Source organism: Ambystoma mexicanum, chromosome 6q, assembly GCF_040938575.1.
Source record: "Ambystoma mexicanum isolate Mex_15411 chromosome 6q, UKY_AmexF1_1, whole genome shotgun sequence".
In the NCBI taxonomy this organism is placed as follows: domain Eukaryota; kingdom Metazoa; phylum Chordata; class Amphibia; order Caudata; family Ambystomatidae; genus Ambystoma; species Ambystoma mexicanum.
This window is the reverse complement of record NC_090937.1, coordinates 1,068,641,249-1,068,666,374: the sequence shown is the minus strand read 5'-3', so window position 1 is coordinate 1,068,666,374 and position 25,126 is coordinate 1,068,641,249. Positions and strand designations below refer to the sequence as shown.

At 42.5% G+C, this 25,126-nt stretch overlaps 1 protein-coding gene across 1 annotated transcript in view; it reads right to left on the bottom strand.

Annotated features, from left to right (window-relative positions):
- LOC138515307 (rho GTPase-activating protein 7-like) overlaps positions 1-25,126 on the bottom strand; it is a 957,199-nt gene that overhangs the window by 334,653 nt on the left and 597,420 nt on the right. Inside the window, exon 3 of the mRNA XM_069630211.1 lies at positions 16,759-16,908. Coding sequence (XP_069486312.1) covers positions 16,759-16,908 — 150 coding nt within the window. The remainder of the gene's footprint in view (positions 1-16,758; positions 16,909-25,126) is intronic.

Genomic DNA, 25,126 nt, shown 5'->3' with positions numbered 1-25,126 from the left:
CTTCAATCAGACCGGTAAGATCAGCCTACAAACACTGTCTTGTCACACCAAGATACAACAGGAAAGGAGCGGGAGCGGCTAGCTTTCTTCTCCGTGCTCTGGCTCTCTGGACCCCCATCTGCGAGCCGGACCTTCCTACAATGACTTCAGGAAACATCTTAAAATCTTTCTCTTCAACTGACATTTGTCTTCCCACTTGCACCTGTTCCCCTTTCTTTTTTCCTGCTCTGTAACCAGCGCCTAGATGCCCACAGACTATGTGCACTCCATATAAATGTACTAAACAAATAAATAAATAAATGAAATAGAGGCTTCTGTAGCCAGAGGAATGTGACTTGGTTGGTCTGGATGCTTGTATATAACACTACAGTGAAAAACACACCAGCCCTATGCTCTTTTATCACATACACTTTCTGTTGAAGGTCACGGCTGAATTTTTAAATGCCAATTTAACCCTACACCGTGCTTTGGTATTTTCTCTTCTTCTGTCTTTTTAAATCAAAGGGAACCATCAAAGGCCCATAACTCCTCTGGAAGGAAGGCTGCAGTGATGCTGCAGTGGTCTGGCATCAGTTACTGCGTGGCATTTCCTCTGCGTCTTGAGGTGCTCTCCAGCTTTCAACCCGAGCAGGTCCTTTAACTAACATCTGTGAGCTGTTAAACACTTCTTGTGACATCACCACTCGGCAATGTGAATATTTAATAATAGCAGCTGGCTGTCAATTTGCATGGAATGCGGATCTATTTTGACTGAGAAAGTGCATTTCCCTCTGGGTTCATTTGCATTTCCACGAGTTTTTCTTTTAAATATATGTGCTTGGCCATGCAATGAAACATCTGGAAGTGATTGATGTGGCATGCACACCTTCATATCAAATGTTTAACCTTTTTTGACAATATCACATTCTCAATCATATGTCTTATAGCACGACAATCATGTTTTTTGCCGAATGTATTTTATAATTTTAAAAAAGTTAGAGTACATGTCCAAATGAATACTTCCCCGTTATTAGAAGTATAGTTCTGGTGCAACAAAGTCTGGAGGATTAGAGTATTGTTCCTTGGTTATATATCCTGCCCCGTGCACAGTTTTACCCTCTACCATCTATCGGGTCCAAAGAGCCATGCATATAGTTATGGTGGCTATCTAATTGTCACCATCATTGCTTATACAGGAGCAGTACATATAGTTATGGTGGCTTTATGGTTGTCACGATCATTGTTTATATGGGTCAGTAGAGGAACTAACCTTGGCTGCCGTCTGATGAATGTCATCATGCTTTTTCAACAAGTACGGACAACTGATTACATTGTCATTAGGATAGCTCAGCAGGTTAAGTACTCACATCAGACATAGAGCAAGCCAGAAAGGCTAGTTAATAATTGGAGTTAATAAAGTGGCTTGTGGTAGGAAACATCTGGCACGAATTGTTATGTGAAGTCTTAATATTACATATAAGCATCTTGGGTTAACAACGTGGTCAGTCAGACGTCAGGTAGTGTGTATTTATCTACCAGAGAAATGCCACCGTCCATGCATTCCAGCAGCCTTTCATTGTGCTTCATTTTGAAATCCAGGAAACACATATTTTAGACTGGGACTCCAGAGGCTTTCATCGCTTTTTGAGTGAAGAAGCCTGGGGGGAACTTTAATTGCATGATGTTGTGGTACTCTAAGGTACGTGCTTGTTGGACACCCCAACACTAGATGGCTACTCTATAGTCAGGAAGAAGGCCAGTGAGGGCTCTAAGGGTCGTCCCTTTGCAGGTTTGCTAATCGCAAGCAAGAACTCTTCTGACTGGATGTGTACACCGATAAAAATCCCACTTGACGCGATTCTGCAGGGTGCCCTCATGATCCCTCCGTTGCTCTTGTGTTTATACATGTGTATATTAATCCATCAGCCATGTTTGAGGATGCTATAATAATTGAACTGTGCAAACCTTTAACACACTGGCCAGAGGAGCATCCTGTAGTATTTTTTGTTGGAGATTTAAACTGCTTCTGCACTGATCCCGATGATGTAAGAGTTGACTGTAGGGCCGCTTCTGGTGGGAGGCCCTCCATAGAAGCACAGGGGTTCCCCTGGGCTAAATGTATGAAAGGGTGGCACCTCAGTAGAGTCAATGGGAATATGGATGGAGATTGGAGTTGTCAAGCAACTTGGTTTCGGCCCATACCCACATTCAAGCATTGATTTTGTATTTGTGTCCAACTCATGTTTCCATTTATCGAAGTCACTCAGTGTTAGGAAAGATTTGAAAAGTGGCCATGCTTTGTTAACTTTGAGTTTAAACATTCTCCCATGTGAAAGGATACTAACGTGTACCCCCAGTACCAACCTCTCCATGAACAATCAAGGGGTTCGGATTGCCCAAACTCTTCAGAAGTGAGTTTAGTCGGAATTCAGTAGATGGGGGTATCGGGAGAGAGGGTGTATTCTGTTGTCCTGAATTATTCTCTGAATCCATTAGGAGGTGGGGAGTGTCCCTTGCCTCGAGTAGAAATTGGAAACAAGGCCCAGTGAGGCCTTCCCACAACCAAGGATTCGACGTAGAGATTAGAGACAAAAAGCCTGCCTGCAGACATAAGTTAATGAAAATTGAAAAGGAAAGGGGACTTAGTGATGAAGAACGCTGACAGCAGATTCGGAGCTGTAGGCAGACATTCAAAAATTGGCTCAAATCACACAAAATAGGCAAATATATCAGGGACAATCAGGAGATGTTCTCACTTTTGGTAATTCAGGACAACAGGCATACATGGAGGGTTTTGAACGGACACGAGGTGTACCAGAGAGCTGCACAATCTAATGGTATGCTGAGGGAAAGGTGGACTGCACATTTCAATCACCTCTTTAATACACAGGCTAGCCTGGGAAATACCTTGATAGTAACACTGGCTGGGAACTGGGACACGGGAAGAAATAGGATGTGGATGCCATTAGGGGCCTAATTCACAGAGCATTTTCCACTGGGGTTTTGCCATTGTAAAGGGCTTCTGTGAATTATGCCCTTGCTTTCTCATTGGAAAGTTGAAAAACTCGAGGGCATGTGTTCCTGATGGGATCTCAAATATTGTTTTAAAAGGCAATATAAAGTTACGTGTAGACATTCTATATACCCTATTTAAGCAAATCGGACACTTGCACGTCCTATCTTCTTGGCACAAAGCCATCATTGTGCCCATATACAAGAAGGGACCCGGAAACGAGCCCAGCAGTTATAGTCTGATCGCCCAGATTGATATACTATGAGCTAAGTATGGGCATCGTTGGTCTTAAAAGACCTTTCTGGCTGGGCTGGGAACACCTCTAGACTTCAGAAAGGGGCTTCTTGAATGGACTCATACTCACTCTGCTAAATACGAAAACTGTAAGAGATAAGATTAAATCACTTCATGTTGCAAGTATAAACATGTCTACAGCATTTGATAAAGTAGACAGGGAGTTATTGTGTAGCAAGCTATTCAATTGACAGATTCCAGTAGGTCTTCTAAACATGGTGAAATTATTTTATTCCACTAATAAAATCTGTGTACGTTTAAATGCAGAAGGAGCTTTGTCAAGAATGATTTGGGTTGAGAAGGGGGTAAGGCAAGGCAGCATCCTAGACACCATTGCATTTTAATCTCTATATTTCTGATCTTCGGCTTGCCTTGCAGATTGCCACCACCTTGTCTCTGAAGATGGGAGCTTTCGAGGTGGGGTGGCTGGCCAATGCTGATGACATAGTTCTATTTGAGCTAACCCCAATTCGTCTTCAAAGGGAGTTAAATGCAGTGGGGCAGTTTGTAGATGAGAATAAACTGGTCATTAACCTTGATGAATCTCGGGTCCGGATCTACAATACAATGAGTAAATATAAAAACATTTCTTGTAAAATCAATAAGAAACAATAACAGTGGTCCAAGCTCTAGTGTAGGTAGGGTTTGCCACAAAATTGGAGGCTGTGATATTCCAAATTAAGATAATTCATGCAAAGTTGTGCTGTTATATATTAGGACCAATGTTGCAATTCTATATATTGAAATCCACCCCTAAGATTTTATACAGTTTAAAGTTACTACCCTTATCTGTCAAGAGTTGGTTAGGGATATTTGAGGGTAGGCTATGGTGAGCTCTTTTGGGCCTCCCAGGTCTGTTCCTTTAGCTGTGATTCGATGGGAATTAGGTTTGTCATCCTGGTGGTAAACCTATAAATGCAATCAATTAGGGTTTTACTTTAAGATTAAGGATAACAAAGAGCTAACCTGTTCAATAAATTACGAGAGGTTTATTGGATGGGCAGAGATATATCCATAGCAAACATTATGGAAGGATGTGAACAACTTCTAAAAGAAGCATCTGTAGAGGAGCAGACATGAATCTCACTGAAAGGCTCCATCCCCCTCACCTCCGCCATGCTGGATGAACAACAGGAAGACACTGTGCATGACACCAGGTATTATCCCAATACCGCAATGGGTACATGAGAAATGTTGTGCACTCAGACAACTGTATCAAATGTACCATTGTACTGAGGTGGTAGCAGGAGATATGCAGACACCACTAAATATCAAGGAGCTAAAAAGACAACATGACAGGTGCAAATTGTTGTCATAAGGGAAGATACAATGATGCACTCGAACGATATGAGCATACTTAAGAATGAATATGTAACAGAAGAAACAAGTGTAGACATATGTACAAGTAAGTCGAAACCATGTATACAAAGAAGATAAGTAACCAGATGAGTAGTGAATGTGTATATGCAGAAACGCAAGGTAGATGAGCCATATAGAAGCTTGCTGCATTAGAAAACATACCAATGGTGAAGCAGCCATGTTGAAACAATGGACACCGGCTCTCAATGATAGTAAGCGAAGACCTTAAAGGAGAGAGACTAGAGCTGCAGAGCTGACAGAGGCTGGAAATACAAATTCATGCATAAACAAAGAATAGCTGCTGGCCATAGATCAAGGAGGTTGCAGTTAGATGCTACTGAAAGGTACAAGGGGAGTCAACAAGAATAAGCAACATACACAGGACATATCTATCTTAGATGTAGTAAATGAGCAAACATTGACAAGTCCCTAATATTGACAATACAGGATGTGGAAAAGCCTATGTGAGGTAGAGCAACCAAGCCTACAGAGGCCAAAGAGGAGGAATGACACCCAGTTTAATTGAATTTAATAGCACTAAATAAAAGGTTAAAATGGACAGAATTGTGCTCTCACACGTGATTCAGAACTTGACAACAAGGCCTATTCATTAAGCTCCAGATGAAGCCAGTGGTGTACCTACACTCACCTGCAAGGTCAAAGAAGAGGCCTTGGCTGAAAGATTGGCTGATGGGAGATGGTGGACTAATTGGTGGACTAATTGGGAAAGTGGGTAGTAGTTTCACATTCTGTGCACCTGCGTTTCGCTCGCTTACGTGCTGCTAGTGAGCCGAGTGTCCAGGGTTGAGAGAAGATGCCATCATATCATGAAGGCTTATGCAATGATGAGCATACAATGTTGCATGAGCCAATCTGCTACTGTAGACTGTCCTAATCTGTATTATATGTAGTTAGTACGAAGTTATACGCTTGCCTACCAGATTAGGAGCAGCCAATAAAGTAACTAACACTTATAGATTCTATAAGTTGATATGTTCCCGTAACAATCCTTAAAGCTGATAGGTTTTATTATTTGCCACGTAGGATGTCATAGCTGAAGCACTTGGTGTAACCAATCTGCATTGTGAGTGTGTGGTCCACAATTCGTTGTTCGCCAGAATGCACACATTTATTGAATTGATAATAAAGTAGTATTTTGACATATTCTTTGAGTCTGTCCAGTTATTTGGGTCCAAGATTATTTGTTATGGTAATTCCATTTGGCACATAGACATCCCCAAAAAGTGAAGCCTAAGAGCAGTCTCCCATGTTTAAAATCAAAACTAGAATAATGGGACAAGATTGGGGCAGAGGATTGGTTGAGTTCCTAAAAGTTGAAGGTTCAAACTGTGTAAATCACAGCAGACTGAAACCTTAAGGTACTTGGTACAAAATTGTACAAAGCTCTGTGATCATCGAGTAAGGCTTCTGTGCAGGTTTGTCCATTCTACAAGTGCAGTGTTTAGTGATAGTCTTTGGGCACATTTGATGTCAGGTGATACCTTTTCTTTATCTATTGCCCTGGTGAATTTTTTACAAAATATTTTTGACCAATTGGGGGATATCCAAGCACTGTGTGAGATCGACGTATTGTGCTTCTTTTAGGACCTCTTACTCGTGCATGGCTCATTTTGTTTGTTTGTTTGTTTGTTTGTTTTTAATGCGCACCAGACCCGGAGGTATCAGGGCGCAGAAAGCAATAAGATACAAGAGTACTTTCAACTTAAAGTTACATAGGGTACATAGGTAAGTGTACAACAGTTCCCTAGTGGGTGCCACTGGGAATTTGAAACAAATATAAGCAATATATATATATAGAGGAATTTAAACAAATATAAACAATATACACATACAAAGAGAGGTCAAAGTGTACAAGATTACATAGTTGCAGTGTTAGGGTATGACATATTCAAACATTTGCAGGACATATTTTACAGTCAGAACTATGGGTCGTGCGAAGGACCAGGCATATGTTAGACAACCAGTGGGAGATATTAGCGGTAGTTTTGTCTGAGCCATTTAATGGTGTTACCTCTGAAATTAGGAAACGTTTGATCTGCCCTCAGGGAGGGTGGAGGGAGTTCCATAATTGTGCTGCTTTGTCCGGGAAGCTAGTCCCCCCAGCCTTTGTGAGTTTAAACCTTGGAACTACCAAACAATCTAGTTTAGCAGACCTAGTATGGTACACCACATGTTATAGGAATATGATCAGCTGCTGCAGATGGCGAGAAAACTCTCATTGTCCTGTTGCTCAAGAATGATTGACCCCATACTATAGCATCCTGGGCAAAGTGAGCTGCTGAGTCCAGGTAATTGCAAAGTACTTTATGGTCCACCAGATCGAAGGCGGCCAAAAAGGTCAAGTAGTAGTAGCAAGGCTGTTTTCCCTTTGTCCTTAAATTCGTCAATCTGGGATTTAAGATCAATCAGTGCAGTTTCAGTGCCGTTTTGGGGCCTAAAACCTGATTGTTGGATTCCCAGAAGCTGATTAGATTCTAAGTACTCCTGAATCTGCAAGTAGGCCACTCGGTCTAATATTTTAAGTGTGAATGGCACAGTTATAATAGGCCTATAGTTGGTCGGTATGGATGTCCTAGTGATTGTTTTTTTGCGGAGGGGGAGGACCCAAGACTCTTTTAAGTTACTTGGGATGATACCAGATCAGAAAGATACGTTAATTAATTTGGTTATGTAAGGTGCAAGGTCTCTTGCCGCATCTTTGATAATTTGGGCTGGGCAATTGTCTCCCTGGCAGTTTGAAGGTTTTAGTGATAGGATGATTTTTTTCAAACTTGAGGATTGAGACTGTTGAGAAGCTGAAACGTTGAGGCTGTGTGGTGGTGTGAGTGGTATGCGAAAGGGTGTTAGTATGCGAGGAGGTATTAGGAGGTGTGTCTAATTTGGGAATATTTGCTTTTTTATCAGCTATCTTATTCTGAAGAAGGGTTATTTTATTGGCAAGTGAATTCTGTATATTGACTGTAGTGGAGTCAGGTGTGAGTGATAATTAGTAAATGCCTGACTCTGCCTCACTCCATCAATGGGACAGTTTAAGTTCTTTCTATGGTAGGTTGCCCTTATTTTACCCATGTTGTTTCAAAGGGTAATCTTTACTGCTCTTAGTTGCCTCCTCCAGGTCTTTATTGGAAATGGGGAGAGGCATATGGGCTGAGATTGAAAATACCCCATGAAGGCTGAAGAAGAGTAGATTGGGGTATTATTGGGACAGGGGAATACCATGTCTCCCCCATGGGAAGGGGGAGTCAAGGCAAGATGGGAATTGATATTTACAGGCTATATTATTACAAGGTGATTGGTAAAGGATAAGGGGGGATCCCCTGGCACTGGTTTGTATCAAATTACTCCTTATGTCACACACCCGGACACGTGGGCATGGGTCTGTATAACACTTGCCATGAGCTGAACTAGGGAAAGACAAAGACGTGTTAGGATTGAGGTAATGTCTTTGTCTTACCTTCCTTTCCCGTTTTCAGGGGTTTGTTCTGGGATGACCTGATTGTCTCTCTCTTAGGTCAGGGACAATGGGACTTGCAAAACCCTTAAATGCTTCTGGGATCTCTTCACCTATCATCCTCTTGGAATACTTTGTCTCTCCTAGGGTACTCTCCTGAGTTCAACCCCGCACTCCCCTACCCAGGTGATCCTCCCTCTCTTGTCCACCCCCTGGGCTGAGATCCAAAAGCGATGGTCCTCCCATGGCCTCCTGAATAGAGGATTCTCCGGGTCTACATGGGAGAATACCCCTAGGTTTCTCACAAAGCACAAGTGCAAAAGCTACAAAACTGCACAGCTCAGCCATAGTCAATGGGGCAGTGCAGGAGTCAGACCAGCCATCCAATCACTGATGGCTTAGGAAAATTGCCCGGAAGCAGACCACTTGGTTGGAACTAATGCGTCAGCACTAGCAGTGGCGGCTGGTGAATATTTGAACTGGAGGGGTGAATTTATTTCACATTAATAAGCAAGCAACCACCTGTAGCTAGGGAGTCCGAAATAACCAAGGTGTGCTCTGGGAGGTTCTACCCTCCAGGAAACTGTTTTGTAGAATGAGTTTAAAGTGTGCATTTAAAATCAGTTGTGTAGCGGAACACAAGAAACAAAAAAAATCCAGTAGAAGACTTGTCATCAACAATACACAGGAGCATTATTATTTCCATGATGCCTGTGCCCATTATATATATCTGTATTGCCACTATAAGAACACAATCATGTAGGCTATGCCGAATAATGCCAATAGTGTCACTGTAAGAAGTTGTTTTCTGCTGACTTTGCCAAAATATGCCACTATTTAAGATCACACTCATATTGGCTGTGCCCAAAAAAACATGTTATTGCCACTGTAAGAAAACATTGTCATGCAGTGTGTCACAATATAAGTTAGCATTACCACTATAAGAACACACTAAAATTGGCTGTGCGCAATTAAGCCAGTATTGTCACATTAAGAACACAATCTTACTGTCTGTGCTTAGTAAGGCCGATTTTGCCACTGTAAGAAGACAATGTCCTTCGTGTTGTGCCAGTGCACTTGTGCCAATGCATTTGCATGCTATAAATGTTGCAAGGCCTAGTAGGACTGCTTTTCCTGTTTATTCTTTGTTCTTTTCCATTGTTTATTTTACTCCCTTGCTCCCTTCCCTGTGCCTTGTGGTGCTTTGAAACACTCTCTTGTATAAAGCGCCTTAGAATCTCCAATGAATCAATAAATAAGCACACGTATGACAGTATTGATATTGAAAGAATGCACACACATTGGCTGTACACAATACATCTAGCATGGACACTTTTAGGTTAGCTATGTTGATTGTGCATAATAAAGCCAATACTGTCACTGTAAGAAGTCATTGCATGCTGGCTGTGCCAACATATGCCAATACTGCTCCTTTAAGAACACACACTTTAGCAGTGCCTAATCATGTCAATATTGCCACTGTATAAAGGCATTGTCAATCCGGGCTATGCCAATGTTGCCAATTTAGGAACATACTCAGGTTGGTTATGTCCAGAAATGCCATAAACCCAGCATTCATTCAGATGCATACACATGCACAAACACGTGAACAATAAATACATCCATAGGTCTCTCTCTCTCTCTCTCTCTCTCTCTCTCTCTCTCTCTCTCTCTCTCTCTCTCTCTCTCACACACACACACACACAAACTCGCACAACATTTACCTGTGCCACAGAAGTGACATCTCCTCCATTCTGCACTGTGTGGCCATATACCAGGCCAGGGATTTTGATGCTGTAAAATCAGGCTAGAGTGGGGTCAGCATTCGGACCTGTCTCCAGGCCTGAGACAGGGAGGGGAGACAGGGGCGAAGAGAACATTGATGCCCTGTAGGGGCACAATGTCCAGAACCCATGGACTTTAATGTTCGTCGGGGCCCAATTGTCAAGAACCATGTAGTTGAACGAAGGCTGTGTTGTCACACAGGCCTGCCTGGTGACTTTGATAGTTCTGTGCACGAGTCAGGACCTTCAGTTCGTTTTGTACTACCAAGATTATCTTTGAGAACATATGAGGGGCATCCAATATTGAGCCACTTAAATGAACTAGCACAGAACAGACTCAGCACACAGATTCCCTTGCTACAGTTTGCAGCACCAAACCCCCCCATGAAAAGAGCAACACCTCTGTCAGCTGCGGCACTGAAAGCCCCCTATCAGCAATAGCAACACCACTAACAGCAACACAGAAAGCCCCATCAGTTGTAACACTACACTGGCCTATAGTAACAGCAATACCCGGTCAGAAACACAACATACATCACTCACCATCCACAGAGGGAGATAGCAAGGCAATACTGAACGCCCACCATTATCAGCTTTTCCTAACTTTCTGGGTTTGTGTATATATTGCCCACACACTCTAAAATGACTTTTCTTTCTCCTGGCTGCTAACACTTGAATGTGGGGGAGAACCCCACAATGCCGCCAACCCCCCATTCTAACCATCCACCTTCCTTTGCACTCTGTGATAATGCAGCAATTGTCCACTCCACCTGTTGTTCCCACTCCACTCGACCACGCCCTCTCCAGGCATGGTGATATAGAACCAGGGAGAATGACGTTAGATCACTTGCCTATGGAAATTAAGGAGCAGGAAGCACTTCTGAGAATGGAATTAGTTCAGCCAGAATATGCCTTGTTCCACTGTTTTCAGAGTGGCATTTTTTGTTACTTCTCTGTATGGTCGCACTTTCATTAAAAATAAGGTGGTGCTTACAACATTCCTACCTTTTGCAACATTCTTAATTTTCTTTAACTACATGTCTAAATGGCACAGGCATCTGAATCTAACCCTGTAGAAAGCACAGCAGGCATGGCCCAGGCAGCTTTGGATTTGAGCACTAGAGAAGTACTTCCTTACAGACCTACACCAGGCTTCCGACTCAGCAACAGAACAGGACACAAAGCCCACTGGCTCAACGACATAGAAAGCTCTCCCCAGCAACAAGGAGAAAACTCATATTGTCAGCAGCACATACAGGCGAGGCAGTCCTTAGTACAACACAGCATTTGTCAGCAAAACAGAACGTCTACTGCAGCTGCAGTACAGCTTTTTGTCCTTCCTAACCCTGAATGGCAGTGTGTCAATGTGTCCTTAGTGAGGGCAAAATAGCCTTTGTTATTTTATTTGTATATAAAATGATTCAGATAAATCTATTTCTACTGCCTACCTGCACTCCAGCTGTTTTCGAGATGACTGTCACCCAAGAATGGCATCACATTGTGAACCTCGTTGAGCTGATTGTACTGATTTGAGACTCTTACTCCACCCACCGCCTGCCTGTTCTTCACCTGATTTGAGCCCATCACTGCTACAGGAGCACGCCACATTGCTGGACTCGACTGGACTCATGCCTACTCGACTGTGTCAATGCCCATGATCCACTGGGAATAACTGTACTGAAATGGCTCAACACCAACTCGACTCATTGAAAAGTGCCTAGATGCCTGGCATGACACTGTTAAGCCTAAAGAACAAACATTAAAGGAATATGAATTAGTTCTGCCCCCACCCTCTCGCTGGTTAGTCCTAGAGAGCTAAGTGAGTAGTAAGACCCAACTCTCTACCTTTTAAAATAAATCTTCAGTGAACTTGACTTTGCTGCTGAGATTATTGCATGTGCACCTCTGTCCTGGGACTCACAGTTACAGTACAAACTGTGCACATTCTCTGTCTTCTCTTACAGGTGTGTGTTATAGTGCTTTGATTAGTGTGTGTTTATTCTTGGTTTAATTAAAGTATCCTATTTTTATAGAACCTTGGTTGGACATTCTTTTATTTTAGTAGCACAGTACTCTTTTTGGTTGGTTATGTTTGTTTGTTTGTTTGTTTATTTATATGGTAATGCGCGCCAAACCCTTAGGTAGCCGGGCGCAACAGTATACACAAGAAATCTTAAGCTTCATTACAGTATTTGGCATGAGTATATAAGACACATAGGCAAGAATATATACAAAGATATATGCAAAAAATATATACAGGTGCAAGGCATATATTGGGATGTCCAGGGTGCTCTAGCAAATGTATCTATTATAGACAATATATGATCAAGTTTATAAGTCAATCTCATAAATCTGTGTATCATATGGGGCCTAGTAGGTGATGATGCATGCTCAGTGACCTAGAGTACAGAGTAGTTCGTGGATGCAGAGGGTTCGGTATGGGACATGTGTAGTGGGCTTGGTGTGAGTCAGGTTATGTGTCGTTAGCGCGCAACCATTTAAGTATCTTATATCTGAATATAGGGTAAGGTTGTTCAGTTCTGTGGTCAAGGGGTAACTTGTTCCAACATTGTGCTGCTTTGACAGGAAAACTGGTTCCTCCCGCAGTCGAGCGTTTGAACCTAGGGGTCTCCAATTTAAAGGTATTAGTAGATCTTGTGGGGCGGGTGGATATTTTCCTGGTAATGTTTTCCACCAGATACAGGGGAGCTAGGTTGTTGAGACATTTAGATGTGAGGGAAGCTGTTTTGAGGAGGATTCTATCTGTTATCTTTAGCCAGTTAACCTCATTCCTGAATTTGGTGATATGCTCTCTATGAGGGATGTCTAATGCTGCTCTTAAGGCATTATTCTGCAATCTTTGAATTTTGTCTGTGTTGTATTTATTAGCTCCTGAATACAGGGCGTTACAATAGTCTAATCTGGATAAGATAAGAGCATTGGCTAAGGTGGTACAACTAGCATTGGAAAGATATGGTCTAGATGCGTGGATGAGTTTGCAGGTGTAGGCGGTAGAGGAGGCAAGGGAGTTGACTTGCTTCTTAAGAGTGAGAGAGGAGTCCAGATAGAATCCAAGGGTTTTAACCACAGGCATCACTTTGATAGGGTTGTTATCAATGCTGTAGTTTGGGTCGAATTTTTGGATGTTCGCTTCAGAGCCTAGGATTAGTATATCCGTTTTATCGTCATTCAGGCAGAGACCATGGGAGGCCATCCATGCCTGAATGAGGGTGTAGATCTTGTCCACCAAGGCTGAGTCTGCTTCTGTGCTAACTTAAGTCCTTCCTGAAATGTAAAGCCTGCCCTCAGCCTATGTTACCAGAAGTGGTGAAGGAGGTGTACCAATTGGGCTCTGTCTGTTTCACCTTCATGGTGAAGATCACTGCTGGTTTAGTAGTAGTGCAGAGCAAAGTAGGAGTTTTATCCACTTCTCATCCCTGTATTCCTGTAGAGCAGTAGTCATATTTTATTACAGGAAGCATATGAAACACTGCTATCTGAAATAGTTGTTAAAGACAGCAGTCAGAAGCACCCCCATCGAATGCTCCCTTGTCAACATCAAAGCCAGCAAAAACCCCTTTGGGTGCCAGCATCTCATATAATAATGGCTTCTGTCACCAACAGAGACATCCAAATACGCACAGGCAGTATCCGCCCCTCTTGCCTGGATGAGACCATTTTTGAGAATCCCTGGAAAAGTACCTTGGGATTGGATGGCAATTTGTGGTAATGGTGTGAGTACCTTGCCATTTTAAGGCAGTAACTGAAAATAGTATAAAGACCATGGTATTGGATGGCAATCCTAGGCAAATATATTTGTGGCTTTTGATGATCATGCTCATCAATGGTGTGGGTATCTGAGCATTCGATTGCAGATGACGTGCATACAGGAGCAAATGATGACAGACCTTTGCACATTTCTAGCATCTGGAGTTATATTACCAAAGCTCTGTGTAACCAGCACAACCATTGTAATGGTGCAAAAATGCATTGAATTTATTACACATCTGAACTAGAACAACGAAAAACCTCAGGATCGCCCGGTAAGCTTAGCGTAGTGAGATGAGAAAATGTATGCGTTTTAAATATATGTTGTTCTCTTTAAAAGGAGACAAAAAGATATAAAAAAATTACCCTCTTTGTGGGCTTTGGAAAATTCTGGGAAATCAGTGCATTGCTATATTACTAAACTCTCTTTTGAAAACAATAATATGGCTGTGGATATAATGGGGATTATTTTCAGAAGGTTGCTAAAAATGTTTCTGACATCTTAAAAAGTGAGGCGAAAGTGAGGAAAATGTTTCAGTAGTACAATGATTACATTAAATATCAAACATTTGCTTTATTCAAGAAATGTCATAGAAGCAAATACAAAATGCAGTTAAAACAGATTAATAACATCAGTCAAATATAATTAAAATGTTAGTTTTAAAATGTTCTCCCTAAGGCACCTAGCACAATACATTAAATAAAAAAAGTAAACACAATATCCCAATGAATCTTCAAAACATTTCAGACACTTTCAAAGATCTCAACCCATAATTCTTAAAATACAGTTTTAATATTCTTGCTCAAATATTGTCCTACAAGAAACAAACACAAAAAGTCTTGCGTTGTCTCAACTTGTCCATCATTACTTGATATAACTTAGCCTACACGAATGGACTACAGCCGTTATTGGTAGTATGTTTAGTATAGGATATCACAACACTAACACATGTATATGTTAGATGCATTACAGAAACAGTTGAAATCTTACATTGAATTTACAGTTTAGTATCACTTCTATTAAAGATTTAAGGAATACATCTTCCGGAAATTTACTAGCATAAGTGACTTTGATTTAATTTGCAGTATGATAACCTAGTGTTGAAGGGTTGTCCTTGAGCATTTGTGTACCAATTTAATATGCCAAGCTGAAACGTGCACTTGCCACAGTATTTGTTTCCAGCCAGGGAACTGAAAACATCTAACGACACCACCCTACATTTGATCTGAGACTCGGATGAGGACAGTCAGGTTCAGTACAAAAGATGATCATAGCTCTCTTCTTCTGCCATCTCAATCAGGCTTTTTCTCTTTTTACTCTACCAAAATGGCACTCCTTTCTGTCTCTAGCTCTCTTCTATCTGCCAGGCACTCTAAACTCTCCCCCATTGTTCTTCTTCTTGATCTTTCACCAGCCTTTAACACTGTGCATCCCTGTACTTTACTTTCCAGTCTACACTCTCTTGGTTTCTTCGGCACTGACTTATCTTGGTTCAGGTCTTATTTCTTTGATTAATCTTTTTAATGTTGTGTGGGGTGGATCCAAATCCCCTTTATTTACTCTTGCTCATGGAGTCCCTCAAGGTTCAGTCTCAGGCCCTATTCTTTTTTCACTATGCACTTCCCCCTTGTCTTTCATTGTCTCCTTTTTTGCGCAGTCCTCATATTTCTATGCTGATGACTACCAACTATATACCTCTTCTCTCTCTTTTCCTGACACTCTACACTGCTCCATTGCTGGTCACCTTCTTGCTATTCAAACTTGGGAGCACTCGTGCTTTTTACAGCTTAACACCTGTACGACAGAAACTCTTTTCCTGCATCTACTGTCCCCCTCCACCATCTATTCATTTTCCACCTGTCTCTCTTCCCTTCTCATCCTCTGCCCAAAATTTAGGCATTCCCTTAGATCTTTCTCTCTCCTTTTCCTCACATATCTCAAACACTAAACGGTCATGTCACTTTCAACTCTTCAATGTTCTAAAAGCCTTTCCCTTTATGCTACTAAACCTCTTTTCACTGCCTTAGTTTTCTCCCGTCTTGACGGCAGTTCCTATCTTCTAGTTCGTCTTCCTGCTTCCCATCTTGTTCCACTGCGCTCTCGTTAATTCTGCGGTTTGCACTCTCTACAGTATTCCTCCTTTGCTTTTCCATTACCCCTCCCTGTGTTGGTTATCTTTTAAAGGATGTCTACAGTTCTGCTTTCTCGGTATAACTTTTAAATGTTTTAAAAAAGGTAGCAGGCGCTCCTCTCCAGAAAGAACATGGCATGATAACCTGTTCTGAGATGAGAGTTTGCAGCACACGGTTTTTGCTCACTGTACCTTTCACAGATGGGAAATATCCATTTACATATCAGTCTTTGTCCCACCCACATGGGCAGTCCAGCACCGAAATGCTATGGCAATTCCTCTCTGAACAAGAGTACCACCAGCAACCCCATACACGTGTTTCAGCCTTGTTGGGCCTCATCAGTGAGGTGAAACTGTGCCTCTCTGAGCACAGTGAGCAGGGAGTCCACGTCTGGTTGCCCCCAGGTAACTCAGGGGGACCAACCCCAAGTTCCTTGCAAATATTTTAATTTAATTTAATTCTGCGGTTTGCACTCTCTACAGTATTCCTCCTTTGCTTTTCCATTACCCCTCCCTGTGTTGGTTATCTTTTAAAGGATGTCTACAGTTCTGCTTTCTCAGTATAACTTTTAAATGTGTTCATGGGCTTGCACCTGGTTGCCTTTGCTCCTGGGTGGTCTTGTATACCCCCTCTCTTCCTCTTTGTTGCCATGCCCAGTTTCTTCTATCAATCCCCAGTCCCCCTTGTGCCCAATCTCGTTTTGGTTTGCTCTGTCTTCTTGCCCCCACGTTTTGGAATGTTCTTCCACTATATATTTGTCCTATTCCTTCCTTCTCTATTTCACACAAATTGCAAAAACAATCTCTTATCCACTATGTCCTCATTGTCTTCCTTTTGGTTTGTACGCTATGACTCATTCATGTTTGCATTGTCTTTCACTGTGTGTGCGGCGGTTTGGTGAAAGTACCTTATAAATAAATAAAAATACGAAGGATAAGAAAATGTAAGAGACTCACAGGCATGTGTCTCCTTTTGAGGACCGGTGTGCCGGTGGGCGAAGTGCCAGTGGTGAGGGCATTCTCTATGTCTTGGTCGAGCTGGTCCAGTTTCATGATTAGCAGCACCATGGAGTCCAGTCGCGACCGATCTCGCTCCTTTCTCGTTTCCTGCGTAACCGAATGGGACACCATTAATTCAGGAACTGAAGTAATGCAAATGGAGAAACACAATTAACGAAAGGACCGATTCACAAAGAACTGGGAAATGTGGGTAAGGAATGCAAATAACATAATACACCAAACATAGTTTGCATAAGAAGGGGATTCACAACTAATTCTTGCGTAAACTACTATTGGCTTAAACTGCACCTAGAAATGCATGAAGAGCTCTCAAATGATCTCATACCAGGCAGTAGCAGGGCATACAGTCCTGGTTTATTTTCTACATCATGGGACATGTCCCGAATTTAAATTGCAAAAAAACTAGCGACAAGTGTCAATATGTAAAGAATAAAGCCAGGACTGGATGGCCTATTCCCACAGGAAATGGATATTCTTGAGGGCTCTCTCTATGTGAGTCACATATAGGCGAAAAATAGGCACTTGAGGTACACATTGAGTGCATTTCAAAAGCTCTGCATATTGGCTCCTTGCTGAGACCATCACCGAATTACACCATGTCTTTACCTTTTATGGATATTATTACATTTAACTTTATTGATGCCAGGCACTGGCCAATCTGGGGAAAACTTGCCCAATTCGAAACAAAGCACATCGTGCAGGTATGTGAGTCATCAGAATTGTTATCACTTTTTAAGTGGGCTCACCTGCACCTTCCCTGTCACTCCAGACCAATCTTTTGTCACTCCTATTTATCCAACGGTGCCCAGGTTAGTGTAAATTTATTGTGCACAGTGTTCTAAATCTCAGCAATGGCTTGCTTACACAAGTGTAACTTTTGGAAGCTTATTTGTCTCACCCACATTTTTTTCCAGTAGAATTTCTTATTTGTTCATGCCATGAAATAACTTTTTCAAGGAAAACATTTTTTGAAATGCCTGAAATGCCCTTGGGTTTTAAATGACGTTATTAGCTGGTTCTGAAAAGCAAGTTACCAATCATGATTCTTGCTGAATAGCCTGCAGCAGGGGCCAGACCACTCGTGTTCTCACGGAGGCGTCCAGGAATTGTGAGCCACTGCTCACACATGCAGCACATAGTCAACAATTTGAAAACTGAAAGCACTAAGAAATATAAGAGATTCTTGTGCTTTAAAGTGATCTTACTACTGGATCCCTCAGCTATTCGCAGGTTATGCCCTGTCATTTTGGATGGGATCGGCCGAAAATGTCGAAAAAGAAAATGGTGAATGCACATTTATTGCAAGTTTGGCAGTAAAGAAAATGCTGAATTGCTTTATACCGAAGAAGGTGAGCGGGGATTGTGGGGCTGTCCGCCGCTCTCCTTGAACAATATAATGGATTGTGGGGTTATAAGGGTGTGCCCTGCTTCCATTAGATGGATTGGGAGTGGGGAAAAAAGCACAATATCTCGTGTGGATTTAAACGCGACTTTCACTTTCATTGTTTGTTTGTTTATTTACTTGTAATGCGCAACAGACCCGCGGGTAACCGGGCGCAGCATTGCAGAATATACGAGGCTTAAGGTTACATGGTTGCAGAATACAAAGTACAGAATACAGGCAAAAACAAATAAATACAAAAATAAAGAAATATGTACAGGCAGTAGGAAGGCAATTGTGAATTCCCAATAAAGCAGAGTATATACAATTCAATTGTGTACAGGCAGATCAGGATAAAAGTACAGTAGGTCGGGTCTGGAATCTAAATTTGGTAAGGAGGAGACTAAACGTCAGCAGCTTTCAGCAGGTTAATGTAATTAGATCTTAATTTTTGGAAGGGCTGCTCCTCATGTAGATGATGTGGCAATGAGTTCCATAGTTGGGCAGCTCAGACTTGGAAACGATCCCCACCCGCCTTGGCCAGCTTTGTTTTGGGTAGACAGACAGTTGTATTGGTGTCTAGTTTTGGAGATGTGTGATCTTTTAGATATGCCTAGAGCTGCTCTTAAGGCGTTATTTTGTAGGATCTGGATTCTGTGGATGATGGATTGGTTAGCACCGATGTAGAGGGCATTACAATAATCAAGCCTGGAAAAAATCAGGGCTCTAGCTAAATTAATGCAGTTGTCATCGGAAAGAAAATGTTTACCTGCTCGGATGAGCTTACAGGTGTAAGCAGTGGCTGATGCCATAGATTTCACATGTTTATCGAAGGAGAGGGTGGCATCCAGACAGAAGCCAAGTGTCTTCACCTCCTTGGACACCTTGATGATGTTGCCAAATGAGGTGTACTCATGGCCTAGTTTTGTAAGGTTCTGGTAGGTACCCAAGATGATCAGTTCTGTTTTATCATCATTCAGGCATAGACCGTGGGTTGCCATCCGTGCCTGGATGATGAGATACACCCTATTTACCAAGGCGAAATCCTTGTTGTAATCCCTGGAAAGTGGAAGGAGAATCTGGGTATCATCTGCATAGTTAGTGTAGGTGATACCAAGAAGGCCCGGATCATCAAAAAGGGGCTTAGTAAATATGTTGTATAAGGTGGGGGAGACACAAGACCCCTGGGGAACTCTGCAAAGAATGGGGATCGGGTCAGCAGCTGCCGAAGGGGAGAACACCCTCATGGTCCTATCACTAAGGAAGGACTCAATCCAAGATATGGCCTCCTTGGAGAAATGTGCTGCTGAATCAAGGTGCCTGCAAAGGACCTTGTGGTCGACAAGATCGAATGCGGCCGAGAGGTCCAACAGCAGAAGGAGGGCTGTTTTGCCTTTGTCTCAGAGTTCATCTATTTGCGCCTTCAGGTCAATGAGGTTAGTCTCCGTACCATGTTGTGGCCGGAAGCCTGATTGGCGTGCACCTAGTAATTTGTGCTGTTCCATGAATTTTTGGATTTGGTTATAAGCAATCTTATCCAGGATTTTAAGCAGAAATTGGATTGTCGTGATAGGATGGTAGTTTGTTGGTATAAGTGGGTCTAGGGTTTGCTTTTTAAGCAGTGGTAGTACCCAGGATAGTTTCAGGTTAGTGGGAACAATGCTCGAGGCAAATGAGGAGTTGATAAGTTTAGACACAAAAGGCGAGAGGTCCCTGGAAGCATCTTTTATAAGCTGCGCTGGGCAGAGGTCACCTTGGCAGTTTGAAGGCTTGAGAGATAGGATGACTTTCTCCACATCAAGGATAGAGGTTTTGGTAAACATGAATCGCCCGTCAAAGTCATGTTCCTTTGAAGGGGGGCCGATAGTCTGGGATGGTTGATTGAGGGAGGCTTTTTCTTATCTATTTTCTTTTGGAGCATAAAAACTTTGCTGGATAAGGCTAGTTGAATGTTAGAGAACCATGTTTTATCTTTGGTACAGGTGTCCACGGTGGGGATAAGTGACTCTAATTCCTTAAGGATTGTAAATAATTCCCTCATATTTGAGTTGGCCTTAGATATACGTGTGTCAAATGAGTTACGCTTGGCCGTATGGATTTCCTTTCTGAAAAGGGAGGATATTTCCTTGAGTTTTTTTTATGATCTTCAGATTGGCTTAGTCTCCATGCTGTTTCACAACTTCTCTTAAGTTGTTGCAGATCCTTTAGTTCAGGGGTGAACCATTTATTTAGGTGGGATTTGCGTTTACATGGTCTAAGTTTTAGGGGGACTATATTGTCAAGTGTAGTTGTCATAATTTTGTTGTACTCGTCGACGAGTGTTTCCGGGTCCAGATGATCTGCTAAGTGGTTCAGCGTGGGTAGGATGGCGGGAATCACTTTATCCTTAGTAACATTCTATCTGTTCCTTGTTGGGCATGGCGGGGCCATGGTGGGGGTCGTAGTGAGTGATCTGGAGGTGGAAAGTACAAAGGACAAAAGGAAATGGTCCGTCCACAGTTGTGGGAGATGGATTTAATGTTAGAATTGCAGTTGTAATCTGCCACCCAATCCAAGATTCTGCCTTTAGTATGAGCAAGTTTGAGAATGTTTTGAGTAATGCCCAATTCAGTAAGAATATTGGCAATAGAGGTGGCATGTTTATCTGAGGGGTCATTGTATCCTAAATTAAAGTTCCCCAAAACCAGAATGAGAATATGTCTTGAGGTTATTGGATAGTAAGCAGTGGATGTCCTCCTCGAATGTACCTATGGTTCCGGGTGGTCTAGAGATGAGGTGGATCGTTAGTGTCTGGGAGTGAAGTAAGGGGAGTTTGAGAGTGAGTGCTTCACATGAGTCAGGCATTATGGTAGGTATTGTTCTCATACCTAGACTTGACTTGGCGATGATGGCAATGCTGCCGCCTCACGTGTTGGTTCTATCCTGTCTCAGTATGGTGTACCCATCTGGGATTGCTAATGAAAGTAGGGGTCCAGCTGCATCGAGTAGCCAGGACTCTGTGATGGCAAGAAAGTTAAAGTCATCAACTGATATTAAGTCACAGATGTCTGTGGCATGTGTGGTGAGAGACCTGGTATTTATTAGGCCACCTTTTAGTGGGGAGGCTGTTTCCGTGGCTTGGGTAGGTCTGGTTTTAGTGGGAGTGTTTGTCAGTCTCAGACTATTAGGGTTGGTAATGCTGACCTTATGGAAATTAGATATTTTATTGACGGGGGATAGAGTTCTAGTTAGGGGCTCATGGAGTCTCGTAAGTCTCGCCCTGAGTCTACAATTTCTTAATGTCAGACTACATGGAGTACTTTGATACCAAATTGAGGGACTCAAGTGGTGGGGGTGCTCCATAGTAGTGGGGTGACAGAGAGAGCACTGGTAAAGGTGTGTGAGGTGCTCTTGTAGGATGTGAAGAGTCTATTGTGGATTGTCAGCAGGGTAGTGAGCAGTAGATATATATGGGTTAAGAGGCTGCTATCTAACATACTCATGATGATGTCGCTTAGGATGAGGCTAGAAAGTATCTTCTATGTAAGGTGTATGGACTAACCTAGGTGTATATTTCGGGGAGCAAAGGCGTACAAGTGTTGCTAGAGATAGTTAGTGCAGATAGCCATAATTTAAGTTCGCTAGATCTCTTAAATCCAGATAAAGGCTAGTTCAAGGTAGGCATGATTGTCTGCAATAGGCTGAGTTCAATATATACTCAATCGGCTGAGTTCATCCTAGGCCTTATGACAAACGTGGCAGAGGCACAGTGGGCTATTTCAGCAAGTGACAAACTTAGCAGAGGCACAGTGGGCTATTTTAGCATGTGACAAACTTGGCAGAGGCACAGTGGGCTATTTCAGCAAATGACAAATTTAGCAGAGGCACAGTTGGCTATTTCAGCAAGTGACAAACTTGGCAGAGGCACAGTGGGCTATTTCAGCAAATGACAAACTTAGCAGAGGCACAGTGGGCTATTTCAGAATGTGACAAACTTAGCAGAGGCACAGTGGGCTATTTCAGCATGTGACAAACTTAGCAGAGGCACAGTAGGCAATTGCAGCATATGCACAATAGGTGGAGTTCAACAATGGAGCGAGGGCTGGATTCCCCAGAGCCTCAATAAGCTAATTCAACATGAGCACAAGGAATGAATTCAGCAGGGGACTAAATTCCGCCGAAACTCAAAAATTGGATTCATCGAGGGCATAATGGGCAAGGTTAAGCTTGGGCACAATAAGCTGAGTTAATATCGACGCCAGGCTGAGTCAGGCTAGACACATTGTGGTAAATAGAAACGAAGTAAACAACTTAAGCAATGTAAGCACATGGACACATGTTTAAAGGGGTATGGTTGCAGTGAGCTGAGCATTCACAGGTATCAACTTAAATATGTCAGTATTCATGGCACACACATGCAAGGGATAGCCTAACCATTATAGAGGCTAAAAATACTGGACTGGAAAGCTAGGTGTATTACTCCACATCCAATGGGCAGAATCTGGGATCTAGGTAAAGAGGTAATGCATTCAAAGTACAGTAGTTATAGAGTCTCAGTAAAGTCTGGCAGTGCACATCTGTAGCGGGTGTCTGCATTCAGTATTGAAATAAGTGAACATGTTGCTGGCCTGTGGAGTGAACCGTTTGTGTGGCTCCCGCAGCTGAGAGCAGTATTAGGTGGCTAGGGAACATACACCGATGCATGTGTTGGTTGTGTACAGGGTGGATGTATCAATGTAATGCACGTGCTTAGGGCAACGTATAAACTACTGTATAAGGCAGAGTGAACGAAGAGTTGCGGAAGACAAGGAAGCTCAGCGGAGTACAAAACGATCAGAAAGCATGGCTGGCTGACCCGTTATTAACAAAGTAAACCTAGTAGGGAGGATGGCAGGCTCCGGCCATCGTAAAATATACTTTTGGCAATTTTGGGATTTCTAACAATTCTGCCGTTTTCGTACTCCATATTTTATTTGTCAGGATTTTCGGCGTCCCAGTGATCACATAGATCTATTTTGGATCACATGGGGTCCTGAATTCTACTCTAAACCAAAAGGGGCGTTTTGGAGCCCATCATACCTGGAACAGACGTGAAAGAAATATGTTTTATTGCATGTGGGCTTGTGCTAAAAATTGAATAAATACTATTTCTAACACAGGCAGGCGCGTGCTAGAAATAATATGTCTTCATTTCTAGAACCAAGCCCTTCCATGCTGGATATCAAGCAACGCATTTCTAGTGCAGGAGGAGCCCCTGGTAGAATTAGCAACAGCATGTATCAGTATAAACAATCTGAGGAAGACTTGCCAGTGCTAGAATCACAGCTAAATGATGAACAACTCACCATTTATCTAGAACACTCAGGAAATTGAACATGGTTTTAAACATGAAACTAAAACCTGTAGCTGTAAAAATGATAAACCTCTTCTCCTGTATGTAAGTGGTAAAGCTCCCCACAACATAGGAGGTGTAACTTTACTCCTCCCCGTAGAACACCAACACAAATTAGAATCCTACAAATGATAAGCAGAAGCTGCTACGGAAGTACGCAGAATTCTAAAACAGATGAAATTGCTCCTGATAGATGAAGTAAGCATGGCTTCCAACCTCATGTTGGCTTTAATGAATCTCAGAATGCAAGAACTCCTAAAAACCAACTATGAAGAACTGTTTGGAGGAAAACATGTCATTGTTTTCAGAGACCTCCTACAGTGAACACCAGTGAAAGGTCCACCTATTTTCAAAACATTAGGACACAAACAATGCAGCAACACCCTCAGCAGCATTGGAAATGTAAAAATCTGGCAACATTTTCACTACAGAGAAGTAACTCAGAACTTGTGCCAGGATGCAGACCTCACTTATGCTAACATTTTAAAAAGCATTAGAACTGGTCTGCTTACTAACGATGCAAAATCCATCTTAAATAGTAGACGAATCCATGAGCTATATGGACGAAACAAATCTGCTCTATTAGATTTATATTTAGCACAGAAAACTTTTGTCCAAAGTCTATCCATACTAGAAATATTGTTTTTTCTAATTCTCCAGTGGGTGCGTTGTCCATTGTTCCTGGAAATAGAAAAAACAAATACTAGTTCAGCCGATTTTTGGTACAAAGCCCACCCACCAGCAATACAAATTGGGCAAGCGGGCTAGGCAAGTGGGAGAGAGGAGGGGAATATTGTGAGGACAGGGTGCAAAATGCAACGAGTGACAAGGGAGGAGCAAAGTGATGGCACCTCAGGTACCACACACAGACCTGCATGAATGAGGCCCCGGGTAAGATGACCCCGAATAGGTTTTGCGATCCAAAAACGAGGATAATGAAAAAGGGTGCTTCTTTGTGCATACAAAGCCATCGCCACAATTTACCAATTGAGCGCTGCGGTCCATAATTAACAGCTTGGATTGCAATGTTCCCACAGTCACAGTGGAGTGGGCAGGAGCTAGACGTGAGCCTTTCTTACCACGTGAAGCACCTATTACACTGCGCCGTGGTGGCTGGTGAATGTTTTAATGTGAGGGGTATCAATGTTTCCCCCGAATATGCGGGAGCGACAGACCGTGCACAACAAGGCAGCCCAAACCAGGCAATTGTGCTTCAGGAGGTTTCTCCACTTGCATTTTCAGCACACTTTCGGCTTTACCAGTACCAAATGCAATGATAGAGTAAGAAAATATGTACAGACTGTATTAGTATTTTATTTATGTGTAGACCCCACCAAGCCCTGAGGCATCTGGGCACATTTCTTACATAGGCAACGGTTATGTATTTGCGTACAAACTTCGTGAATTACAGCAGGTACAAAGTGACAAATTTAAATAAAGGTTGGTGCAATGCAGCAAGAATGGGGCTAGTATCATGTAGCAACACTCATCATGCTTCCTTCCCCCTTGTTGCCCAGGAAAAATTGCCATGCTACTCTGAACGTACAATAGTA